Source organism: Tamandua tetradactyla, chromosome 16, assembly GCF_023851605.1.
Source record: "Tamandua tetradactyla isolate mTamTet1 chromosome 16, mTamTet1.pri, whole genome shotgun sequence".
Taxonomy (NCBI): Eukaryota; Metazoa; Chordata; class Mammalia; order Pilosa; family Myrmecophagidae; genus Tamandua; species Tamandua tetradactyla.
In genome coordinates this window covers 69256106-69277221 of record NC_135342.1, presented here as the reverse complement: position 1 = coordinate 69277221, position 21116 = coordinate 69256106, and the positions used below count along the sequence as shown (strand labels likewise).

At 49.0% G+C, this 21116-nt stretch overlaps 1 protein-coding gene and 1 long non-coding RNA gene across 3 annotated transcripts in view; one reads left to right on the top strand and one right to left on the bottom strand.

Moving 5' to 3' along the window:
- Nucleotides 1-12798, top strand: part of FA2H (fatty acid 2-hydroxylase) — a 52982-nt gene extending 40184 nt beyond the window's left edge. Inside the window, exons 4-7 of the mRNA XM_077133028.1 lie at nt 438-544; nt 6552-6724; nt 9571-9823; nt 11533-12798. Of these exons, the coding sequence (XP_076989143.1) occupies nt 438-544; nt 6552-6724; nt 9571-9823; nt 11533-11612 (613 nt within the window). The 3' untranslated portion in view covers nt 11613-12798. The remainder of the gene's footprint in view (nt 1-437; nt 545-6551; nt 6725-9570; nt 9824-11532) is intronic.
- Nucleotides 12799-12963: 165 nt separating this feature from the next.
- Nucleotides 12964-21043, bottom strand: LOC143659745 (uncharacterized). Of its 2 annotated transcripts, XR_013163696.1 has the most exons (5): nt 20694-21043; nt 17675-17781; nt 15676-15704; nt 14641-14763; nt 12964-13111 (listed from the first exon to the last, which is right to left on the bottom strand). It is a non-coding gene; the product is annotated as an uncharacterized LOC143659745 (long non-coding RNA). The 2 variants fall into 2 exon arrangements; XR_013163697.1 differs by lacking the exon at nt 15676-15704.
- Nucleotides 21044-21116: the final 73 nt, after the last annotated feature.

The window sequence follows — 21116 nt, the reverse complement described above, 5'->3', positions numbered from 1 at the left end:
CATCTGCCCCTGTGCATGGTTTTGTCCACTGAGTCGATGCCATCCAAGCATGTAGGCAGAAAACACTGTGAATGCCACCCATTTATTCCAGACTCCTATCAGGGCTTTCCAGACACTAATGCCCGCAAAACAATTTTACCGGCAATTGGCTCCTCTGCCACAAGAGGTCAGCCTCTATCCAGGGGCTCAGGGTCACTAACTAGGCAGACACAGTTCCTTTCTGCCCGTAATTCATCTCAGAGACAGTGGCAGGTGGACTTACAGCCTCTCTCCTCTTTTCTCCTCCCCCACTTCCCACATCAGAGTCTCTTTGACCCCAGACCTCTATATGCTTTCTCCCTCTGCTCTGGGGTCATCTTGTCCCCCCTCTAGCCAGGAGGTGTGTTCTAGCTGGAACTCTCGAGCCCTCTCTCACCCTAATGCCCCCCCCCCCGCAGGTACAGCGTCCCCCTGGTCTGGATGCCCCTGCTGCTGTACCTCAGCTGGTCCTACTACCGCACCCTCGCCCAGGGCGACGTCCGGCTCTTCGTATCCTTCACCACAGGTAACCCCAGGTTCCTTCCCGACTCGCTCTGCCGCCCCTGGAGGCCGGAGCCCTCATGCTCTCGCTCCCTGGTCCTGAGTTTCTGAGAACAGATATCACAAACATTTTTAAATGAGGCCTCTCTGTAGAAAGAGTCTTCCAAAGAAAGATTTTGTCAGAGCCCTGGAGTAGATAAAAAACAAAAAAACAAAAACAGCGGCACGTGAGCTGCTTAAATTAAATGAAAATATTTCATCAGGTAGCAGAGCAATAAAGAAGGGGCGCTTCTCATTGAGTCTGTACCGGAAAATGCATGACCCAGGATGGGATTTTCTGTTAAGAAGCTGAGCAGGATCCCTTCCACAGGCGGCACAGCTGAGGGCGGGACTCAGCATGGGCCACGCACCTAGCACAGGTGAGCAGGGCACAGGGGAGAGAAAGGCTCTGGAGTGTCCTGCAGGATTTCCAAGGCAGAGACCTGAGACTCAGAATAACAGCCCCACCTTAGCCCATGAGCATGTCCCACCTGCAGGCACTGTTCCCCCGGGACAGCTCCTTTACCCCTGCCAACAGCCCACGAGAAAGCTGCTGTCCTGATCCCCTGTTAGAGACGAGGAAGTGGAGTCCCCGAGAGGCAAGGCGAGTGAATCAGGGTCCCAGGCAAGGATGTGGATACCAGGTGTCCCCCAGCTTCTAGTTGGGGGCGGGGGTGAGGGTGGCAGGAGACAGAGAGCGGGACCAGCCCATGGGGCGGCCTGAGGGCAGCCACGGGATTTGGGTGTGGCCTCTCCGGCCAGCCTGCCCCAGCTGTGCGCTGCCTGCCGCGGGCCTCCAGGTGTGCGTGCCACCTGCCCTGGTGGCCTGTCTGTGCTGGTCCATGGCGAGGTGGGGGAGGGCGGGAAAGACAGGGCCATGGGGGCAGGGCAGCATGCCTCTCCTGCCCACTCCTCGCCTTCCTGACCGGGAGGTATGGAGGTCTGCGCGCAGCCTTCTGAGCCCCTCTCCCTGCCAGCTGCCCACGCTCGGGGCCACCTGACCCGGGATGGGGGTGCTGGGGGCCAGCAAGCTGCGGGAGTTTCCCGGAGGCCGGCCGCCGAGGGGCAGCGTGTGCCTCCTGCGAGCCGCGCTCAGCCTCCTCTGCCCACGCTGACGGGCCGGGGCACAGCGCAGGGCTTGTGCTCGGAGCGCCGCTCGCTGAATCGCCCACTGTCTGCCCTGCGCACCGAACAATCACCGACAGTGGCAGGGCCGCCGGCGCTGGCGCGGGAGGGGGAAGGGGACGCTGACGCTTTGGCCCAGGTCCCTCGGCCGGATTCCTCCAGAGATGCCACTCGGTACCAGCTCCGGCCAGATGGGCAGACAGGGGTGATGCTCGGGTGAGGGGGCGGGCAGGGACTTGACCTATAGGAGGGGACTTTTCTAAGTGGCAGGGAGGAGGGCACAGCCCGCACCCCAGGCGCTGCTGAGAGCTGAAATGTGCCTGTCTAAGGAAAGGTCCAAGGGAGAGGGTTCCTAAGGCTTCCTCCACAAAGGCAGGAGAGAGACATCTCCATGTGCCCCTCAGATACCCCCACCTCCCCACCAGCTCCTGAGGCAAGGCACAAGCCCCAGGCAGAGGAAAGCAGAGCCTGCAGGGCCAGGGGGGCTCAGTGCAGCTGCTTACAAAGGGGGCGCTGCCGGAAATAAATGCAGGGGGTGGGGGTGCCGAGAAGCAGTGAATGCTGAACAGAGACACAAGTTCAAGGCTTAAATCCCTAGATGTACGCATGAAAGTACTTTGAAAAGCAGAGGATTCCGCAAATTCAGATGGTCCAGAGCAGTTCCTGAGAGCGTGTTGGGGTGAGGGCCACCCCAGAACCATGGCCAAGCAGCACCCTAGGTGAGGCTGTCCAGCCTCTCGCAGGAGCCCCAGCAAAGGTCAAGGCCAAAGCCTGTAGCCAGTCAGTGCCCCTGTGTGTCCAGCCCTTTCCCTGCTGACAGGAGAGCTAAGGAGCAAGGTAGGGACCTGCAGCGCTGGGCAGGGAACCAGGAAACTCCTTCTTCCTGGCCAGGGATCTGCAGGAACTCAGCAAGGAGAACCGAGAGAAGGTGGGCAAAAGTAGGACTGCTGGCTGGAGTTTAGACAGATATATTTTGACTCATACTATTTTAAAAGGACGTAGCTACTTATGATATATCAGGAGTCGAGGGAGCTCTTTATTGCCTCCATCCTGACCAGAGCCCTTCAAGATGGGCAGGAGATTTGATGGTTGAGAAAACTACAGCCTGTAGGTGGTGCAGACACGGAATTTGCAAGTCTGCGAATCAAGCCTGTGCTTTGAAGGACACCAAGAGTGTGAGGGCTCCTTTGGAAGCAGGACCTCTCGCCAACCAGAGGTGCCAGCCAAGGCTGAATGACCACGTGTGGTCAAAGCGGGCAAGAGGGAAAAGCACTGGAGGGGCTGTAAGAAAAGTGTCTTGGCCCAAGATAGGGGGATGGGGAGGAGTAGATGGAGCTTGACCACTGGGAAGGGGCCTGTCGGAGTGGAAGGAGACCCCACGGGTGAGAGGCGTCAGACCAGCTTACCACCCCATTTGAATGAGATGGACTTTTGGGGGATTAAAACTTTTTTATTATGGTAGTATATATATAAAACTTCAAATTTGCCAGGTTTCCCATTTTTAAGTCCACAATACAGTGGCATTAATTATGTTCATGATGTGGAGCTACCATCACCAACTTCTACTGCAAAAACGTTTTCATCACCCCAAACAACCTCCTTACCTTTTAAGCAATAATTCTCCATCCTCCTCCTCCAGCCCATGGTGGCCTCTGATCCGCTTTCTGTCCCTGTGAATCTGCTTACTCGGAATATTACATATAAGTGGAATCATATAATATTTGCCATTTTGTGTCTGACTGATTCCGCTTAGCATAATGTTTTCAAGGTTCGTCCATGTCGTCACATGTCTCAGAACTTCATTGCTTTTTAGGGCTGACTAGTATTCCACCGTGTGGATAGACCACATTTGGTTGGTCCACTCTGATGTCAATGGACACAAGGGTTGTTTCCAGTTTTTGGCTATTGTGCATAATGTGTCTATGAATGGAGATTGACTCAATGTCCAGAGAAGAAGAAAACAGCCAAGTGTCCCAAGAGTCCCACAAGGCAGGGTCTGGAGCCGTGTAGTCTACCCTTATTAGTCCTGGGTCCTTTTAGAATCTGAAAAGCTGTAGAAGCTCTCCCCAGAATGATGTATGCGAGATTTTTAATTTGGTATGTACTTTTAGCAGGTTCACAGGCACCCTGCAATCCTAATGAGGACCCTTTAGGCATTTACAGATGCCAAGTCAAGAACCTCTGGAGGTGTCAGATTCAAGAAGAAATGTCATTTGCCACAGCTGAGTAAGAGATGGACTGAAATAATACTTGGATTTGGCAAGAAATTCACCTTTGCTGTCCTGGTGGACTGGGGCAGAGGACAGACTTCAGGGGCTAGAGGAGTGAATGGGAAGGGACAAAGTAGAGACACAAGTTAGGCTATCTTTTCAGTAAGTTCACCTATGAAGGACTGAGTCCATAAGAGGAAAGCCCTGCTTCTATTGGAGAGGTGAGCGGAGGAGCCAGTGGAGAAGGAGAGGTTGAAAATGCTCAGAGGGTTCAGTTGGGGTGGAGGGACTTGGGGAAGAGGTGGGCCAAGCTGCCTGGTGGGATGAGCCTGGCAAGTAGCGTGACATGTCTGTGGCTCCCTGCCCTCAGCCATCAGGTATCAGCAATGCCAGTGCTTGCCTTCCAAAGATGTAATGAGAGTAAGTATGAAGTAACCCACTATGTTGGTTTGAAGCTATGTGTACCCTTTCCTGTGGGTGTGGACCCACTGTCAGCAGGATCTTTTGATGAGGCAACACCTCAATCTCATGAGACTTAATCCTAATATTAGAGTCCTTTATAAGAGAATGAAATTCCGACAGAGAAGGAGGAAGCCACAGAAGCAAGAAGCTGGAATCAACCAAAGCCAGAAGAGAAGGGAGAGACCACCAGACACCACCATGTGCCTTGTCATGTGGCAGAAGAGCCAAGAATCACCACAGCCAGTCTTTGGGAAGAAAGCATCGCCTTGAGGATGCCTTATTCAGGACATTTTCCCAGTCTCAAACTGTAAGCTAATACATTCCCATTATTTAAGCCAACCCATTTCATGGTTTCTGTTTTGTGCAGCCTAGGAAATAAAACACCCACCTAAAGCACTTGACGGTTCCTAGCTCTGAGACCCCATATTATTCCAGTTCTCCAGTGCCCTGGTACCTGGGTGCATACCTCTTCCCGCAGGGCAGAAAGAACATACCAGGATGGGGGCAGAATCAGGTATGGTTGAAGGTGGAAGGGAGACCATGGAGGGAGAGGTTCTCCCTTGTCCCATCCCAGGGCCTCTCTCCTCTGTGAACTAGGATGCCTGGGTAGAAGCTCGAGGAGAGGGGATTGGAGGAGACTGGGGAATATTTGAAAGAGCCCCTGAGGGCTCTGGGGACATAAAAGCATCACCAGGTAGTGTTTTGGGCCCAGCTGAGGTTGAAGGCACAGACCCACAGCTGCACAACTGCCCCCACTGAGCTCAGCACCTCGGGTCTGGGGATGGAAAGACAATTCTCATCCAGGGTTGAGAGTTCATGGGGTAGGTAAGGGAGATGGAGTAAAGGTCAAAAGAGAATGGCTGGCTTTGGAAAACAGTCTGATTCCTCAAAAGGTTGAATGTAGAACTGCCATGTGACCCAGCAATATCCACACAAGCATGGGTACACGTGTTCAGTGCATTATTCACAAAAGCTGCCAAAATGGAAACAATCCATATGTCCAAGTGATGAATGGAGAAATAAAATGTGGTATACCCATACAATGGAGTATTACTATTCAGCCGTAGCTAGATATATATTCTACAACATGTATGGACCGTGAGACATTACACTAAAAAAAAGAATCTAGTCACGAGAAATTATCATGGTGATGAATATACAACTATGTATTGATATTGTGAGCCATTGATTGAATACCAAGTATGGAATGTTCATATATTAAGAACATTTGTGTTTGTATGTTGTTTTGTTTTTATCAATAATAAAAAAAAGAATCTAGTCACAAAAGACCCACATATTTTTGTGGTTCCATTTCTATGAACTGTCCAAAATAAGCAGATCTTTAGGGACAGAAAGTAGATCAAAGGTTGTGCACAGCTGGGGTGGGGACAGAGGGAGGGGGAGGTTGGAAGGAAGTGGAAAGTGACTGCTAATGGGCACAGGATTTCTTTTTGGGGTGATGAAAATGTTCTAAAATTTATTGTGGTGTTGGTTGCACAACTCCATGAATACACGAAAAGCCATTCCACTGTGCACTTTAGATAGGTGAATTTATGGTTCATGAATTACATTTCCATAAAGCTGTTATAATGTCTGAGGCCATGGCTTGTGGGGAAAGAAGTAAAGGTCAGAGGGTAAAAAGAGAGGAGAAAAGTCCCCTGAAATGAATCAAGAGGAGAAAACAATTGAGAGCTGAAGGACAGGGGACAGACAGTCATCATCAAAGGCTTGGACTGGAAGCCTTACAGCCCCTGTCTTCTCTGCAGACTAATCACCTTCAATGTTTTCAAATATTCCTCGTATACTATGATTTCAAGTTTGATCAGTTGAAGTTTCCATTCTTGGATTTCCCTGTCCCTCCTGCCCATAGCCCCTGGCTGCTGGCATCTTCCACCAATAACCCACTGGCGCCCGTGGCTTATTCCGCGTGGTCCCCTCCCTTCCAGGCCAGGACCCCCTTCCCAGGCAGAGGGCCCACCCGGCCACAGCCGCACCTCCTGCCAGCCCCACTGAGGACAAGAGCAGATCTTCGGCCAGGAGCCCCGGCGTCTCTGAGGGAGCCCCTCCTACTCCCAGAGCAGGCCCTCGCAGCCCCCTTCCCATTTTGACCCAAGGGCCCTGAGAGTGTGGCCTGTCCCCAGAATTGCTGGGCAGAGCCAGCGCCCTGACCCCTCCTCCCCCCGGCCATCCCTGCAGAGCACTCAGTGGCAGTGCCTGAATGCGCGTTCCCGGGCCTCTTCGTGCTGGGGATGTTCCTCTGGAGCCTGGCTGAGTACTTCGTCCACCGCTTCCTCTTCCACATGAAGCCCCCGAGCGACAGCTATTACCTCATCACGCTGCACTTCTTCATGCACGGCCAGCACCACAAGGTGGGTCCGGTCGTCGGGGGTGAACACGGGGGGCCGCCCAGTGGCGTGATGGGGTCCGGGAGCCTCCCTGGCCCCATGTGCAGATAGTGGGCCCGTGTGCATTCGTGAGCTCCTTATGTATACCAGGCCCTCCGCAGGTCCATCCGTGCAGCATCTTCTTCGAGCCTCACGAGAGCTCATTCATTCGTTTGGCACATGTCCATGCAGGGCCTGCCATGGGCTGGGCCCTGGGCCAGACATGACTGAACCAAACGCACAAAAACTCCTGCTCTCGTGGAGCATCTTCCGAGGGGGCTTCATGGTTCCCCCCACTCCCGTTCCCCAGAGCAGGAAGCCGAGGCCTGGGGAAACAAGGGAATTTGCCCAAGGCCACACCTGGGCCCCCAGAGCCTGGGCTTCTCACCACTCACCACCTGGGGCTCTTCCAGGACGACACAACAGTTCCAGAGCCTGGGGAGGGGACGGCAGTGGCCTGTCCCTGCCTCGTACTGCCTTCCACCTGGCCCAGGGTGGCCCCAGCAAGCCCCCGTGCTCTGGGCTTTCCCCACACTTCCTCTCTTCTCAATCCTTCTCCCCCAGCACTCTGTTCTGTGCTGAGGGTAAAATCAGAGAAAATATGGCAGAAATGATATTTTCAGGACACAAGGCTAGATGTGCAAAAAAGAAAAGGAAATAATTCTTATGTTGCTGATACTGAACTTGAGATTTTTCTCTGAGGCTCCTGGCAGGCACTTAACCTAGTCCTTCTGCATGAGCTGAGCCAAGTTCAGGGTTTTATAAGCTGGTTCAGGGATTCTTCTGAGTAGTCAGGTGCACCACCCTCCCTACTCTTCACAGAGTTGGTCTGTGTTCTGGGGGCACTACCCAGGAGCATAGTATTGGGGTGCCTGTCCAGTCCTGGGCCCACCTGTCACTTCGTACCCTCCAGGAGGTCCCACATCCTGCCCAGGCCTGGACAGTGTCCTCCCTTTGGGGAATGTCCAGCTCCCTGTGGCCTCTGCTTTCCAGGCACGCTGCATCTGCCACTGTGTGCCCTGCCCCACTTGTGACGCCCTTCCCCATCCACTGTTCCCAATCAGCTAATTTTCCCATCTTGCTCAAGGGACTAAAGAACCTTCTGGAATCCTGCTCAGGCCACCCTGGGAACCCAGGAATCACAGGGGGCTGGCTCAGTTTCTCTCTACCCAGACGCCAATATGTCTTTAGCTGCCTGCTGCTGCACCATGAGAACACGAGCTCAGGAGGCATGGAAGTGGGGCAGGGCGCTCCACTCTCAGATCCCAAAACTATCCAAGGGCCCTAGTTCAGTGGTGAGCTCGAACTGGCTCAGACCAGCTCCTCCTTCAGTGACCTCAGGTTGGTAGCTTGAAATCATTCATGGTGAGAAAATATATTTACACCATGGAAATCAACTAACACGACAAATCAGGGCTAACTTCCTTCCCTTCCTTCCTTCCTTTTATTCTCTTCCTTTCTTTTTTTCCTTCTATCCATTCCTTTCTTTTTCTTTTTTCCTTTTTTCCCTTTCTTTCCTTTTCTTCCCTCCCTCCCTCCTCTTTCTTCCTTCCTTCCTTCCTTCCTTTCTTTCTCTTTCATCCTTCCTTCCTCCCTCTCTTTTTCCTCCCTCCTTCCCTCTCTCCCTCCCTCCCTCCCTCCCTTCTTTCTCTTTTTACCCCAGGACCCAGTTTTCCAACACACCACCAGTCCTGTTGCTCCTGGTTGAGAAGGGGTCCACACTCTGTCACCCCCGTTGGCTTTCTCTCTCTCTTCTCTTCCAGTCCAGTGAGGTCTCTCTCTTCTCAGAACACTCAGCAAGCAGTCTCTAACAAAATCTGACCTTTGTGCCAGGCCCTCAGCTTTTGAAGCTCAGGAGCCAACGGTGTGGCCCCTTTGTGCTCTGGCTCCCTGTGACAACACCCCCTTTGGAATAAAGAAGAGAGTTAAAGTTAAGAACACAGGTTATCAGGAGATAGAAAGAGGGGAGAACTTGGACATTTGGGGATGAAGGAGGACAGAGTGTGCAACAGGACTGATTGTAAAGATCCAGAAATGGGTAGCACAAAACTACCTGATGGTGGCACAATAATATAAGTGCGCTGAATGAAGCTGAGTGTGAGTGTGATTGAGGGAGAAGGGGTGGGGGCACGTATGACACCAGAAGGAAAGACACAGGACAAAGACTGAGATGGTATAACTTAGGAATGCCTAGAGTATGGACAATGATGGCGATTAAATGTACAAATATAAGAATCTTTTTGTGTGAGGGAGAACAAATGGATGCCAACATTGCAAGGTGTTGAAAATGGGGTGATATACATGAAAAGATACAATCAATGCAAGCTAAGGTGTATAGTTCAAAAGAAAAAAAGAAAGAGCCAAAGGTATTGCTCTTTTGTGCTCTTGTTCCCTGTGACAACTTTCCCTTGGAAAAAACAGACCCCCTGTCTGGACGGGGGAGCAGGAAACAGAGATCAGTTACCACTTCCCGCACCACCCCTGCACGCAAATCTGCATTAACCTCGGCTTGCTGATGGCTTGCCCTCCCGCACAACGCTGGCCTCAGAAAGACCCTCCAGCAGGGGCTGGCGCCTGGGGCTGGGGCTCAGAGCCAGAGGGGCCCCGGGACACCTGTGACCATCAGGCCCCACGTCACATCCAGCCCCGTGTGCTGGGGCCCTGTGCCAGGTCCCATGCTCGCCTGGAAACCGGGAGCAGAATCACCCCTTTCTCCCCTCGGCAGGCCGCTGCCCTCTTATCGCTCTGGGTGGGGCCTGGCCCACGGTGACTGCGGCCGGTCCCCAGGCCCCAGGAACTGCCCCCTGAGCTGCCAGCCTCTCCCTCCGCAGGCGCCCTTCGATGACTCCCGCCTGGTCGTGCCCCCCGTGCCAGCTGCCGTAATAGTTGCCTTCTTCTACCTGCTCCTGCGCCTCCTCCTGCCGGAGGCGGTGGGGGGCACCGTGTTTGCAGGGGGCCTCCTGGGATATGTCCTCTACGACATGACCCACTACTACCTGCACTTCAGTGCCCCACACAAGGGCTCCTACCTGTACAGCATGAAGACGCAGCACATCAAGCATCACTTCTCCCATCAGAGGGCAGGTGAGGACTGGGCGCTCCTTCGTTCGTTTAGTGACTTGACAATGACCTATTGTGGGGACTGGGGATACACTGACAGACAGACAGACAAGGAGACCCCGGGCTCCCCTACTATACTTGCTGGTGCAGGGGCACGTGCAGAGACAGACAAACAAGACAATCAAGATATATAACAAAGATCATTTCAGACAATGATGAGTGCCACAAAGGAAACAAAGCAGGATGGTATTGGAGAAACCATGGCAGGTGGAAACAGGGGTCCTGCACTGTTCAATAAAATAGATGGCGAGCCACCCATGTGATTTTAAATTTGCTAGTAGCCACGTTAAAAAGTAAAAATAAATTGGGCGGGCCATGGTGGCTCAGCAGGCAAGAATGCTTGCCTGCCATGCCAGAGGACCCGGGTTCAATTCCCGGTGCCTGCCCATGTAAAAAAAAAAAAAAAAGTAAAAATAAATTGATAAAATTAACTTTAATACTATATTTTTGCTTAGCCCAGTATATTCAGTATATTGTCATTTCACCATGTAATCAATATAAAAAATTGTTAACACAATATGTCAGATTCTTTGGCTTGTATAAGTCTTCAAAATTTGGTGTGTATTTTGCACTAGAACACGTCTCAGTTTGGATGCTAAAATGTCACTGGAGACACTTGGCATGGATTTAGATATTACAAAATTTAGTTTTTGTTTCGTAGCTGCTAAAACAAATACCCTACAAAGGGCCGGCTTAACAACAGGAATTTATTGACTGATGGTTTCAGGGGCTGAAAGGCTGTCTTCCCCTTGGGGTCAGTACCGTCTGGCTGGCCGGCGATCTTTGGGTCCCTTGGCTTTTCTGCCATGTATCGGTGCGTGTGGCGGCATCGTCTCCCTTCTCTTCCGGATTCCATCAGCTTCCAGCTTCGGCTGCCCCCCGTGGCCTCTCGGTGTCCAATTCTCTTTGCTTCATTGGGCTTCAGCCATATGGGATGCAGGTCCAGCCTCTTTGGGTGTGGGCTCCCCTTAACTAGTACCATCTCCCAGGTCCCGCTTACCCGTGGGCTCACCCCCGGGACCAGGGATGCCACCAAACCTCACCTTTGGTGGGGACACGATTCAATGCCTGGCCAACATGCAAAAAAATAGATTTCCAGATGGAAGTTTCTCCAAATGTGCTTAGAAGTTTCCCAGTAACAAAACTGAGTATAAGTTTCCACATTCTTCAATATCATCTGTATTTGTACTAAGGTGATACATTTGCATTTTCGAATACTTTACTCTTTATTTTTTTACTTTGTGGTAAGTTTAGAAGAACATTCGCTTTATACATTGAAATGTAAATTAATTAAAATTAAAATTAAGCGTTTGGTTCCCCGTAGCTCTAGCCACACTTCCAGTGCTGGGTACCCACAGTGGTGACCATGTTGGACAGCACGGCTCTAAACGCATGGTCGGAGGTGAGGGTCACTACAGAGCGTCACTCACACTGAGACCCACAGGAAGAGAAGGGGCAGGGGCAGGCGTCTGGGGAAGGAGCCGCAGGTGCCAGGGGGTCCGGCCACTCCGGGACCTCGGACCACAGCAGGAACGTGGGCTTGGCCGCAGGCATCCCCGGGGAGACGAGGCTTGACCTCCCCCAGTGGGGACCATGCTGACGTCTTCCCCGTGTGCTGGCCCCACCGCCCCGCCTTCAGCTGCACCTCACCGCCATCCATTTGTCTCCTCTAGGATTTGGCATCAGCACTAAATTGTGGGATTACATTTTCCACACCCTGGTCCCGGAGGAACCCCACCTGAAGACGCAGTGACCACTCCCAGCCCCCGCGCCCTGCTCTCAGTCCAGCCCCGCACCCGCCTCGCCCCCATCCCACCGCGTCCCAGCTGAGGGGGGTTGCTTGGCCGCACCGGACCTGGGGCGTCGTGGAGGGCGCTGGGGAGACCTTGAGGCGGACTGCCCTCCTGCCCCACCCCGGGAATGGGGCGCCCGGTGCCTCCCTCTGCTGCCCTGCCAGCGCTTTGGCCCGCAGGCCCCGGGGGCCCAGCCCCAAGGGGAGTGAAGGAAACTGACCCCTGGGAGCCAGGCCTGTCCTGCCCGCGTCGCAGGCGCCGTGGACTCCCCAGGAGCCACCCCACACGGCAGAGCCACAGCAGAGAGTGGGGGGCGCAGGGCCTGTGGCCCCCGTCTCCCCTCCCCCTCCTGGAAGCCTGTCCCCGGGGGGAGGGGAGGGGAGGGGACCGAGGTACATGAAGGGCTCCTGCAGGAAGAGACGTGCCATGCCGCCTTCCGCCCCTGCTGCCAGCCACACGGGACAGCAGGGCAGCCGGACGCCTCGGTCGCAGCCCACCCAGCGCTGCCCCCCGCTCCCCCCAGCCCCTGTGCAGATGGGCTTTATTATTTAGTCTCTTCCGCACCCTCAGCCTCATTGGTGGGAGCCCCCCACCCCCGCTCCCTGGCCTCTGAGGGGCACGGAGGGCCCTGCCCCCACACAGGCCTTCCTGCCGGGCCTCCTAAAAGCCGGGCACGAGCTTCCTGCAGTGCCTTATCCCCCTCCACTCTCCAACTGGCTTTCCCGGCTCCCCTCCTCCTCCAGGCCTGGCAGATGAGATTCCTGCCCTTCCTTCCCCATAACCTACACCCTTGCGGCTCCTAGGAGGGTCTTATTTATAAACTACGTAAATACCCTCAGTCTGGCCCCACACCCAGAAACTGGGCCGGCTGCCGTTTCTAATCCTACATGTTGCTCTTTAAAAAAAAAAAAAAAAAAAGCAGTTTTGTAATATTTTTGTTCCTGTCTTACTCCCAAACAGTTCCTACTTGAAACTTTTTAAAAATCTCAATGAGTGCAACGGCTAACCAGAAGCAGTTTGACTGATCCTATGATTTGTGATGTTTACTGCAGAACTATTTAAAGATTTTGGAATGAATATACAAAACTACAGTTGTGAAATAAAGATGTAAATAAATTGTCTATTTTGAAAAATAAAACATTGAAAAGAAACCAACCCAGATTAGTGGCTGTTTGTGGCTGACGACACATCCGATTCCATCATGACTTAAGAAGGGGTGGGGGCAGTTCCGCTCCACTGACCATGTGCAGAATTGCTGGGCTTTGCTGATAAGAATGACCACGCCATTCGGTTTTATTATTTATTCTCGTTTATTGTTTTTATTACTATTTGTAAGTTCTCCTCAGACAGCAGCCCCCTTACTGCCTGCACCTGTTCCCACAAACCATCTTGATGCATCAATGACGAGGGGTCGGTTCTGGATTTTATCTGCCCCCGACTGCGACTCCAGGTGACCGTCCTGAAACAAAGGTGGAAGGTTCTAGCATCAAATGCCCGCAGTGAGAAAAGAGGCTAAGGCCTGCTCAGTTTAGGTGAAGGGGAAGCATCTCAGATGCCACATCAGAACCACCTGTGCAACCTGACAAGCTGCATATTTAAGCCCTGGCCGGCAGAGTTTAACTCAGTAAGCCGGTGGGCTTTGGCCGTGCAGGCCCGCGGAGGCTGAAGACGTGCAGGCCCAGGCAGCCCTGCTGCACTGCTGCCTCCCCCAGCACCCCGCCCTGCACAGGTGGGTGGTATACCCCTGAGCTGCCAGGCTGAGGGTTAGGGGCACTACTCCAAGCCACCCAGCACCCAGTTTCCTGGAAACTATCACAGAATCTAAGCCACCCAAACAGCCAAAATCACAGTCTCCATCTAGTAGATGGTGCTAGAAGTCGGGTCCCAGAGCTTCCCACCTAAAAAGAAGGGAGAAACAGAGACGAGAAGCACAGGAAGAGGGAAACTGGTTCTAAACATGCAAGTTGACCAGAAAAAAGACTAAGAAGAGCAAATTTCAGAAAAAATTTTTTTAACTGCCTTTAAAAAAAGCTCTTCAGGCTAAGCCTACTGATAGTTATGCCTGAGTCACCCCTGGAGAACGTTTGTTGCTCAGATGTGTCCTCCCTCTCTCTAAGCCAACTCGGGGTATGTGAACTCACATCGGCAGGTGAGCTCCCCTATGTGGGACAGGACTCCCAGGAGGAGCCAGGACCTGGCATTGTGAGATTGAGAAAGCCTTCTTGATCAAGAGGGGGAGGAGAGAGATGAGACAAAATAAAGTTTCAGTGGCTGAGAGATTTCAAACAGAGTCGAGAGGTTATCCTGGAGGTTATTCTTATGCATTATATAGATATCTGTTTTTAGTTTATGGTGTATTGGAGTGGCTGGAGGGAAGTACCTGAAATTGTTGAGCTGTATTCCAGTACCCTAGATTCTTGAAGGCCATTGTATAAAGATATAACTTTTAAAATACTACTGTGTGATTGTGAAAATCTTGTGTCTGATGCTTCTTTTATCCAGGGTATGGACAGCTGAGTAAAAAAAAAAAGATAAAAAAATAAAAGGGGAAGATAAAGGGTAAAAATTGAGTAAATTAAAGTACTGTGGGTCAATAAGAGGGAGCAGTAAGGGATATGGAATATCTGAGTTCTTTTTTTTTCTTTTCATTTCTTTTTCTGGAGTGATGCAAATGTTCTAAAAATGATCATGGTGAAGAATACACAACTATGTGATGATACTGACAGCCACTGATTGTATACTGTGGTTGGACTGTACGTGTGTGTGATATTTCTCAATGAAAAAATATATGTTTTAAATCTCTTTAAAAAGGATGAAACAAAACTGGTAAGGAAGGCTGAAATATAAGTGAGTTGACAACGCGGTAATGGGAAGACTTAAAATAGAAAAAGAAAAACAATCCCACGAAACAAGTCAGTCAGCTAATGAAAAAGAAATGTTTCGTGGTTAGTCCAATCACTGAACATTTGGCAGATCCCCCATGTTTACCTGCCGGGTCTGTGGCAGCCCTGCAGCGGGGGTCTCCACAACCCCATCCTACAGGGGGAGGCAGTGGTCACCCCATCAGGAGTCATCTGGTGGAACTGCAGAAACTTATCATGTGCAAGAGGCCTTAGCAAGAATCAAAGGCTAGATGTTAAAACAAGCAAGACATTGGACGTTTTCAAAATACCAACACATCTAGCATGGGAAGTGATAGGGAAAGCCTGGGCCTGACAACACGTGATTGTGTTTGTGCCTTTCGGGGAAGGAGACACACACACATAAAAAAAAAATCCAGAAAGTTGAAAATTTGCTCAGGTGAAGGGTCATTTAAATTCTGATTAGCGTAAAAAAATAAAATAAATGCAGGTCCAGTGACCCTCAGTGATGCCAGCAAGTTGCCTCACCTGACCCTCCAGCAATGGCCCAGCTGCCCTGCCTTAGCTACCCTAATTATTTCTGGCATTTTGCTTGTGCTTCCAGATATACTGTCTTTGGGTGTTTCCTGGCTGACCTGAAGAATTCCCCTTTGAACTCTGCTCCATTCCACCATTAGCTCTGGCCTCCAATCTCTGCTTTTGAACTCTTGTTCGATTTCTTACTGAGCCCAGCACAATGCCCAGCTTATAACAGGGCCCAATAAATGTTACTGTAGTCTGCATGTCTCTGTCCAGTGCCTCCCAACCTGTTCCCTGGCCTCTGCTGCCCTCTGGTGGCAGGATAAGACCCTGCCCCACTCTGCCCCCCCCCCCCCCCCCCCCCAGAGAGACTGTTGTGGAAAGCAGAACTGTGATCTTTAAATTCGAGCACTCTTCCACCTTACCTGTTCTCTTGACTTATTTCTATTGTCTCATCTACCATATTTGATAAGTTGAACTATGTATGTGAACTTTTAAAATCTAACCTTCTACAAAGTTATGATGGCTGCAAATTTTCACTGGCACTTTCCTTACAGTGAGATGTTTTGCCCAAAGGATAAATGTTATCTTTAAAGGATGCTACAGATGGATGTGAAAATGTGGAAAATGCCAGGACTCTCACCTTCATGCCATCCCAGACTTGTTACAAAACTGGAGCAGGGAAAAGAAGAAACATAAGAGAAAAAAGTCTTGTTTTGGCAAAAGCATAAATGTGATACCCTGTTGCCATTTAGGTCCCCTAAAAGTCAGAGTTTAAGGGTTTCCCTCAGGGGCATCAACTCCTCCTTTCTTCTGGGTTATCCCTGCATGCAAACTGAGCAGATTCCATGGCTTTGGCAAAGGTTCTGGGACAAAAGCAGAAAGGTGGAGAACCGTACTTTGGACTTGAGGTGGATGCTGTCAGTACAACTTGAATGTGAGCCTGTGTGGAATGATGCCCTGGAATTGTGGCTGACCAGAAAGCTGAGCCAGAGTTCATGCATCACTGCCTACCACCACCAAGGCCAAGACCAGAGGTAAGCAGAGGGGCTCCAGCCAGGAGCAGCAGATGTGCCTGCTACAGATGCCAAAGGACTACATCTGCAATGTGAGTGAGCCAGAAATAAATCCACCTCCATGGGGCACTGCAAGTAAAATCACCAACATGGAGGGAGAAAAAGGTTCTTTTGAGTACAGAGAACCTCAATTATTGCCCTCATGGAAGTCTGAAGCCTGAATTCATGCCAATCGGGTGGTCTGAAACACTTCAAGTAAAAAATTAGTTAAAAATTCCCCTGGCCACAATTCCCAGAAGAAGTGTTTACAAATCTTTGTGGAGAAATGCAACTCTAATCCAGGCATCAAACAATTCCCACAGAACAATGGAATTATCTAAAATTGAGAGCGTTGATGGACTGTGGACTTTCGACACTATACATGATGCCTAGTGAATGCAGGTGGCTGAAGGATGCACTGACTGAGAGGTAGATTGGTGAACGATGGTGTAAACATATGATTGAATATTGTGCTGCCTCAAAAAGGAACAAAGTCACGAGGCCTGCAACGATGTGAATGAACCAGTGCGACATTTGGTGGGGCAAAATAAGCCAGAAACAAAAGAGCAATTATTGTATGGTCTCCTTTAGAAAATGCTTAGAAGAAAACGGGCCTACATTTAGTTCAGAGTGGCTAATTGTTAAGTCTGGATTGTGAGGGGCTGTTTTATATATGTATAATCTGGTATTTAGAAATGAGAATGAACCTGATTGGGTCAGGATTAAGATAATTCAGAATACAGGGGTAGGGAAGACATTGCCTGTATTTTAGAACTTCACCTACTCTTTGGACCAAAGGAAGAAAGTTTTATTATGTGCAGAACCTAAAGTTTCTGTGGCACATGATCTAATTCAACCTGTCTAGATAGATCATTTAAACAATCCAAACACAGGGAGCCCAGAATAAGAAGTCCTGTGCAGCTTAATGTAATGCCTGGATACATCCCAGCGTATATTAAGCAGATAATCAAAAAGTATTGGCAAAGTCCCTTGAGAAAAAATAATGGAACTATTAAACTTTACCACTGGGAAACCCTGGATACTGTGCCATACATTATACTAGAACTTCCAGTATAATGTTGAATAACAGTGGTGACAATGGTCATTTCTGATTTTAAAACTTTACAAAGGCACAGTAATTAAAAACAGCACGTACGAGAGTGCCGAGTACTGACAGAGGCCTGCAAAGCCTAAGATAATTTACTCCCTGGCCTTTTGCAGAAAGCACTCTGCCATACAGAAGATAGCTCTGTTTAGACATGGCATGGTCAGTTCAGTTCTTTGCTTCTAGCCTGTGGAATGGGGCTCTTGATAACATTCCTTAATTTCTGGTACCACTATTTATATTTTATTTTGCAAAATGGATTTCCTATTCCATTTATACCTTTTGCCATTGCTCAAATACACACAAACCAGGAGATTCCATTACTTTTCAGGTAACTTTTTTTTTTTTTCCTTCTGAAACCCTCAAGATGTAGTTATGGTTGCTATGGGTATTAATGGGCCTTTACGGTCTGAGGGAAAGGGGTCTGGTGCTGATCGGTTTTCCACACCAGTTACCTCACATGGGTGATTACTAAATCAAACCTGTGAAATAAATTGTTTGAATATGAAGCGTTTGCTTTCTGTGTGTTGGTGACTTTAAGAATTGTGTTCAACACTCTTCTCCTGTGGGAAGACTTGACCAATTTGACCTAGAAAAAGATTTATAGAAACCAAATCAGTCGTTTAGTAGCCCTATAATATTTTTGTCCCCATCATTTGATATACTCTAAAAGAACTTAGTTTTACATTAACAAAATATTTATATTTGATAAATATTTCTAATTATTTAAGTTGAAATTCCACAGAAATACTGATTCAGTCCTCGATTAACGGCACTAATAAGCGGCAACAAGAAGGCGGTTTTATTTGCGTGATGCTTTATACAATGTTTAAAGCAGACAGACCTACGCTAATAAAGTTTGTGTTTTCTGGTTCATTAGTACTGGTTGGAGGAAGGGAAAACCTGTATCTGACCCACAGTAAAGTCTGTCATGAATCATTGAGAGTTGACTGTTATCACTTGCCAACAGAAACTGGATATTGAATCTTTTAAGAAATGCATTTTGATCTGAAAGCAAAATATAAAGTAACAACAACAGGAAAAGCATGGTACTGGCACAGGACAGATATACAGACCAATGGGATCAAACTGAGAACTCAGAAGGCAACCTTCGTATCAGTGGTCAATGAATTTTAGACAAGTGTGCTAAATCCACTCAATTGGTAAACCATAGTCTCTTCAACAAATGATGCTGACGAAGCTGGATGTCCTTATGTAAAAGAATGTAGGTGGACACCTACCTCATTCCATATACAAAAAGGAACTCAAAATGGATGAAAGACCTAAACATAAGAACTAAAACTATAAAAGTCTTCAAAGAAAACATAGGGAAGCATCTTTAGCACCTTGCACTAGGCAATGGTTTCTTAAGACATTATACCAAAAGCATAGGCAGCAAAAGAAAAAAAATAGATAAATAGAACTTCATTAGAACTCATCATTCTTGTGCATCAAAGACTCATCATGAAAATAAAAAAGATAAGGTACAAAATAAGATAAAATATTTGGAAACCACATATCTGAGATGGATTTATGTACCAGCTTGAGAATATTAAGTACTCCAAAAAAGCCACTTTTTAATCCTGATCCAATCTTGTGGGAGGAGCCATTTCTTTTAATCCTGATTCAATACTGTGGGTTGGAAACTTTTGATTACATTATCTCCAGAGATGTAGCAAGCTCATTTGTGGGTGTGAACTTTTGATTAGATGGAGATGTGACTCCACCCATCCCAGGTAGGTCCTCATTAGTGTACTGGAGTCCTTGAAAAGAGGAAACATTTTGGAGAGAGTCAGAAACAATAGAAACTTCAGAGAACAGAGACACAGATGTTTGGAGATGCTTGGAGCCCAGCAGATGTCACCATGAGATGTTAAGCAAGCCAGAACCTGTAGAGAGCCAAAGGAAGCCAAGAGACTAAAGCCAGCTCTGAGAGGCAAAGTGAGGAACCCCCACAGGACAGAGGCTGAATGAAACGGGGCCCAGGATTAGCTGATGCCAGCCACGTAACTTCTCAGCTGACACAGATGTTCCTGGACCACTGACCTTTCTTGAGTGAAGGTAACCCCTTGTTGGTGCCTTAGTTTGGACAATTTTATAGGCTTAGAACAGTAAACTTATAACTTTACTAAATCCCGCTTTTTAAAAGCCATTCCAGTTCTGGAATATCTCATTCTGGCAACTTGCAAACTAACAGGGTTTAGTATCTAGAATATGTAATAAAATCCTATAACCCAACAACTAAAGGACAAACAACCAAATTTAAAAATGGAAAAAAGACTTGGACAAACATTTCTCCAAGGCAGAAATACAAACGTCCAAAAAGCACGTGAAAAATGCTTACCATCACTAGCCATAAGGGCAATGCAAATCAAAACCATTTCACTGCCACCAGAATGGCTCCTATTAAAAAAATAGAAAAGTGTTGGGGAGGATGTGGAGAAATAGAAACACTTTGTTCATTTTTGGTGAGAATGTAAAATGGTGTGGCCACTGTGGAAACAGTCTGGCAGTTCCTCAGAAAGTTAAGGTTAGAATTCCCATACAACCTGGCAATCCTACTTCTAGGTGAACACCCCAAAGACTTGAAAGTAGTTCTTTGCAAAAAAAAAAAAAGTTATTTGCACACCACTGTTCATAGTGACATTATTCCAAATGTCACAAGGTGGAAGCAACCCAACTGTCCGTCAACAGATGAATGTATCAACAAAATTTAGTATAACTGTATAATGGAATATTATTCAGCCATAAAAATAAATGAAGTTCTGATACACACAACAACGTAAATGAACAGTGAAGACATCATGTTGAGTGAAATAAGCCAGACACAAAAGGGCAAATACTGTATGATCTCACAGATAAGAAGTAACTAGAATAAGCATATTCATGCAGTCAGGAACTAGAATATAGGTTACCAGGGGCTGGAGTGGGGTCAGGGGATGGAGAGTTAATGCTTAATTGATACAGAATTTCTGTTTAGGGTGATGGAAAAGTTTTGGCAATGGGTAGCAGTGATGGCAGCACAATATTATGAATGCAACTTACACCATTGAATAATATATTGAAATGTGATTAAAAGGGAAAATTTTAGGATATATATATTTATATACATATATATTACTAGGATTTTAAAAATTAAAGCATAAGACTTCACAACACTAGGAGTAAACCCTAATGTAAACTATGGACTATAGTTAATAGTACAATTACAGTGGTCTTTCATCAGTTGTTAGAAAGTTACCACACTAACGCAAAGTGTTAATATTAGGGAAAACTGGGGGGGAGGGGCGGTGTATATGGGAAGTCTGTGTTTTCTGCATGATTTTTCTGAAACCACTTCTCTTATTAAAATGTAATTACAAACAAAACACACACACACACACAATACGGCCCACGTCCACACAGAAAGCTAGGCAATGATTTTACAGGAAGAAGTGATTCATTTCCCATAATGTGCGTGTCTCTTCCCTCCCTCCGGACCTGCCTCCACCCCACCCTCACCCCCATCTGAGCGCAGAGAAGCGGACCCAAACGCCTTCCTAGTCACAGTTTTTGCTCAAAGTACAGACTTCCCACACTGTGTCGTGGTTATAATAGTTCCGGGAGGGCAGGTCTCGGCGACGGCGCTCTGACTCTCCTGTGACTCTCCAGCCCCGCGCAGACGACCAGACGGCGGTGAGTTCTCTCCACACAGCTGCCGGGTGGCTCTGGGGGGCGGGGAGGCGGGTGCGGGCGGGGCAGGGCGAGGGAAGGGGCCTGGGCTCCGAGAGGGGCCTGGGGGGCCTGGCCGTTGGGAGCAGAATCGAAAGCCCCGAGGAGGCGGCCCCAGCTTCCCCGCAGGCCGCGCAGTCGGCGCGGGGCGCGGGGCGCGGGGGGCGGAAACGGCCGTCCAGCTGGTTGGTTCCGAGGGCGCGCGCAGCTGTG